This window comes from Gymnoscopelus microlampas, assembly GCF_963454915.1.
Source record: "Gymnoscopelus microlampas genome assembly, chromosome: 1".
Taxonomy (NCBI): Eukaryota; Metazoa; Chordata; class Actinopteri; order Myctophiformes; family Myctophidae; genus Gymnoscopelus; species Gymnoscopelus microlampas.
This window is the reverse complement of record NC_139962.1, coordinates 37,876,162-37,881,601: the sequence shown is the minus strand read 5'-3', so window position 1 is coordinate 37,881,601 and position 5,440 is coordinate 37,876,162. Positions and strand designations below refer to the sequence as shown.

The 5,440-nt window shown below is 37.8% G+C and overlaps 1 protein-coding gene across 1 annotated transcript; it reads right to left on the bottom strand.

The window, feature by feature from the left end:
• Positions 1-633: 633 nt before the first annotated feature.
• On the bottom strand, positions 634-4,166 carry calml4a (calmodulin-like 4a; the record flags this gene model as incomplete). The annotated part of the gene is made up of 5 exons (XM_084067564.1): positions 4,146-4,166; positions 3,961-3,991; positions 2,869-3,009; positions 2,321-2,509; positions 634-731 (listed from the first exon to the last, which is right to left on the bottom strand). The coding sequence occupies exons 1-5, from the start codon at positions 4,146-4,148 to the stop codon at positions 634-636; spliced, it is 462 nt and encodes a 153-aa protein (XP_083923690.1). The 5' UTR covers positions 4,149-4,166.
• Between the last annotated feature and the right edge of the window lie 1,274 nt (positions 4,167-5,440).

The following is a 5,440-nucleotide window of genomic DNA, read 5'->3' as shown; positions in this document are numbered from 1 at the left end:
GGCGTGATGTCAGATTACGTCACACTGGCCACATACAACGTTCGTACATACTGACAACCGACATGGCGCAGGATTCAAATTGTATATATAGATGTATACTGTAGTTTAATGCCCAAATAGTGGCTTAACTAACATGCTTGTGCTACCTTTTTATGAACAACTCACTTTTTTCTCTGCTGTCGGGCAGAAACCGAAATTAATGTACAAAATGTAAAATTTTCAGAAGATGATATTTATTTTTTTAAATGACACAATATTGCCTCACCAAAGTTGGTATTGTGACTTAAGACATTATCAGATACTTGCATCTGTCATTATATTATCATCACTTTATCCAAAACCAGCTGAAATGGAGTTGAAGGTTTTTCACCAGTGAAGTGGAGATAGTTGTTGTGTCCATCATTGATTAGAATGATGGGGAAAAAACCTGAGTTGGAGTTAGGTGGTTTGACTGACAGTTTGAGGATCCAATGAAGTTAGGAGGTTTAGTCAGAAGCGCCTTTTAATACTTTTCATTGGCTCAATATTTGTAAATCCCACACACACATACGTAAAGGGTGTTCAATAGCATTGATTTATTAAAGAAAATAAAAAATAGAAAGGAGGTTTGCGCCCGACAGCAACGAATATTACTTAGTAATCGACGGGCGGCAGTGTCACCATTCGGGTAAACTCTTCATAGTTTACAGTGCCATTTGATTTGACGTTTGCCTCTCTGAACAGGTCATCCACTAGAAACAAAGAAAGAGAGAAAGGCGATCGGTAACTGAGTTGTACACAGCATAGAAATTCAAATTCTAAATGTGATAGGAAGCATCAATAAAATGCACCGGATGTAGGATGTCAGTGACCAGTGCTTTTTTGTCTGTCAGAAAGTTTGAGTGCACAATCACTGCATTAGCATTTAGAACTGTACAGAGCAAATCAGCGAACCAATCCTGAGGGAGCAACCTCAAACATTTTTTAATCTGTTCAGTACATTAAACGATTCACTGATCTGTAATCAAACGTTGTGTGATCTTTTTTGGTTAAAACAAAAGGTTTGTTGTTAAAAAAACTCTATAGTCCATGAGCCAGACAAGATTTCATTATCGCGTGCAGGGGGCCAGTGCCAGAGACGGGAGTGCACGCGTAGCCAAGAGAAGCAGGGTAAGTGCTCACAATCGCAATATACCTGCCTTTTGAAATGCCAAGTTGAATGAAGTTTGTGTGTACAACCCAAGTGCTATAGTAGGAATGATACATCAAGGTGATGATAACAAATGCACAGGACCATGTAACTGATGCTTCCATGGACTGATTACTTTTATTCTGAAACTAATAAAAATGTCCATTCTATACATTTGTGCTCCAAATACTTAGTAACTGATTGTGGACACTACTGGTAGTTCAAAGAAAAGGGAAAAAAAAACGCACATCCTCCATTATGGATGCTGAGCCAGAAAACCAGAATCATGAAAAACAAGAAGGGGGCTCGCAGCTCACTTTTAAGTGCTCCCATTTTTATTACAAGACACACAAGTTCTGATTCCAGTCCAGCATAAATATAATACTAGGGGTGTAACGATACATTTTAACAGCGATACGATACGCATCATGGTACATGGTTGGTGATACGATACATGTACGATATTGGTTCATTCATGGCGATTCAATGATTTAAAATTGATACAGTAACTATTTAGCAAAAAAATATAATCTGTGTGAATCGTGTGGAGTGCAGGTTTTTTAAGGGGAAAAAAATGGATATAATTAAGTAAACAGGCAAATACATGGACATGTATTTGAACACATATGGACAAACCCGCACCTTGGCATGAACACAGAGATTACACACTTTTATGGATAAACCAAGTGTAGCGATATGTAATGGAAAAGTAATTAAACCCCTCTTTCTCTTACAACGCACAAGTACACAAGTACTTAGTATCGATACAATCGATTATTTGCATTGCAAAACCAGTCGATACGATTATTTGCATAGCAAAACGATTCGATACGATATAAAGTCAAACAATACAATATTTTTCTATTTGCCTATCGATATAGTAGATCGCTGAAAATGTAAATCGATTCATCGAAGCAGTTATTGTTTCGTTACACCTCTAATACATACTCTGGTTAGGTAATTGCTAATGGGAAGTCTCTCAGCTCAAAGACGTTTTTAATTGGTGCTAATGGGAAGTCTCTCTTCAAAGATGTCTTTGGTGACATCACAAGTGGCAATTAAATGGTTGTACATCATACAGCTCTTCAAACCAAGCCAAGGATGCTAATCAATTGACATTTGTTTAACACATTTTCATGATGAAGAACCTACCTTCTTTGTCCGTGAGTTTCTCGCCAAGCTTGGTGAGTTTTGCCCGTAGCTCAGATGCCTGAATGTAGCCTTTCTTCTGCTTGTCTGTCATCTTCAAGGCCTCCAGGATCTCAGTCTTGGGATCTTCCTGTTGCATCTGCCGGTGCATGATGGTCAGGAATGTGGAGAAGTCAAGCTCACCCGTCTTATCTAAGGAATTTAGAATTTAGAATCGTTTTAAAATACAGTACAAAATAAGTAATTAACTAACTAGTCAGCATCTGGATAACTAACTAAAATTAATTTCTGCACTATACAACACCATCTAATTCATACTGTTGTCACTGTATCCCACACCTACACTACATACTGACCAAACTCACACCTCGTACCCTTGCTTTCCTCTTTATAGTTTAATAAGTACTGTTCACCATAGCATAAGCTGGTTATAACTTACCTTATAACACATTTCACAACAGTGCAGTGATGTAAACTTGGGTCTGTATCATAATACTGTTGCAAACAACAGGATTTGTCCAAATTCAAAGGAACAATATATTCTACAGTACCTATCTTATGGACTTGGAGGTGTCTCTCGATTTCACTGAATGTAGGGCTGGTACCCAGGCAGCGCATTACTGTGATCAAGTCCTTGGTGTCAATCTTGCCCTTTTGTTTCTTGTCATACAAAGAGAAACATTCCTTGAATTCTGTGGGGAAAATAAGGCAAGCATTGCATTATTCAAGGATGCTATCTCTGTGTCAAGCTGTACAGTATATACTGTGTGTGTGTGTGTGTGTGTGTGTGTGTGTGTGTGTGTGTGTGTGTGTGTGTGTGTGTGTGTGTGTGTGTGTGTGTATGTATGCATGCATATACAATATATATATATACATTTATATGTATACATATACTTATATATACATACATATACATACTTATATATACATATATTGTACATATACTTATATACAGTATGTGTGCACGCACGCACGCACATGCACACACACACACACACACACACACACACACACACACACACACACACACACACACACACACACACACACACAGAGTAGTGGTATGGACGGCATGCAATCATTAAGTAATGAACAAGTAGTGACATTTGCTATCCTCCACACACGAGTGAAAAGGGAGAACAGAATGGAGTGGATGTTTCCTGTTTATTCCTGTAAACCATATGTGATGATGTAAACAGGATACAGGCTATGGGCTATGAGATCCCAACAGTGGAAGGGAAAGCCCTCTTCAAATCACAGTGAGAAAGGCCTTGAATTCTGCATTATGATCTAACAGTTTTGTTTTTTTCAAAGTGGTGTCCTTGGTTCATGGAGTGCCAGGGCGGCCATTTGGACATGAGAGGGAAATGGAAATAATAAAAAATATATAATCTAAATTCATATGATTATAGTGCCAGTTTAACCACTTTCTGGCAGTGGATTAACCACTTTCTGGAGTCCCTGATTTTGAGCATGTCATTTCTGTATAGAAAGTAGTGATTGGTGACAGAATGGCGAAAGCTTGTGCTCTAAATCACTTTCAACCTAATGTACCATACTGACATCATATATATTTCCAAAATGTTCTTCTTTTCAGATGACTAAAACTCACTGTTCATCATTCAAAATAAACACCAACTTACCATTGATTTGAGCTGGCGTGAAAAACTTTGCCTGTGAAGAGTAAATTATTATTTTCATGTAAATGCAGCGAAACCATAGTCACGTGAAATAAACATTTAATTAAAAGGCTTACAAAATCTAGACTTGTATAGACTACAGACGTGAGCCTAATTCATACTTTATAGAATTGCTGTTCTGTTCTTACCATTTTTTAGGCCGAAGTGTGCAATCCTTTCCAGGAAGATGAGTTCCCTGTGTGACTCACCTGCTGTGTCTCCACCTAGGTTCCAAAGTCCACTACCTAGGCCCCTACGTAACCTAATAGCCGTTGCTGTGGAAACACAGATACCAGATATGCCGCATTGTTATCCTTTCCCTTTCTTTCCCCTTAAAGCCGCAATAGGCTTTTATTGATTTCCAGTAGCATAGTCACTTTTAGTTGATGTGGTTTCACACAGAAAATGTATCTTTATCTACAAGCTTGTGAGCTTGTTTGTCATAGAAAGTACATAAGTGGTTAAGCAAAGGGAACATAAGAGGGTCAATAACAAGTAGGCTTGGTAACACTACAGTGAAGAACCTGGGGGTTATTATTGATTCTGAATTGAATTTTAATACACATATTAGTCATGTTATGAAGATTGCCTTCTTCCATCTGAGAAATATTGCACGAATTAGAGCCTATCTGTCATTGGACGATGCAAAAACGTTGATCCATGCTTTTGTGTTCTCTCGACTTTACTGTAATGCACTTTTTTTTCTGGCCTGCCAAAGAAAACAACCGACAGACTACAACTACGGTAGTTCAAAATGCGGCAGCCAGAGTTTTAACTAAAACTAAGATGAGAGAACATATTACTCCTGTTTTAGCAGCACTACATTGGCTCCCGGTTGTTTTTAGGATCGATTTTAAAATGCTTTTACTTGTTTATAAAGCTCTCAATGGTCTGGCACCTTCCTACCTCTATGACCTCCTCCCTAAATATGTCAAACCGCCCCCTCAGGTCTTCTAGTGCAGGCCTACTTGAAGTGCCTGAAATGTCATATAAAACACACGGTGAAGCAGCATTCTGCTTCTACGGTCCGACGGCTTGGAATAAAGTCCCATTACACATAATGGGACTTTATTCTCTGTGGACAGTTTTAAAGCACAGCTCAAGACATATTTCTTCACTCTCGCTTTTAGTTGATTTTTTCTCTTCTAAATCTCTGTGTTGTTATTCATGTCTTTACTGTTTTGCTCACTGCCTGTTATGTATTGTTTTATATTAGCCATTCATTTTATGCCAGTGTTTTTTGCCACTGTTTTATTGTGTATTTTATACATTTTTGTTTTGTTTATTTTTGTTTTGTTCTGTAAAGCCCTTTGCGCTGCATTTACGTATGTCATGAAAGGTGCTATATAAATCATTATTATTATTATTATTATTATTATTATAAAACAATACAATATGAAATACTTGAAACAATGCAGGCAAATCCGAGCGAAATATCGTCAGA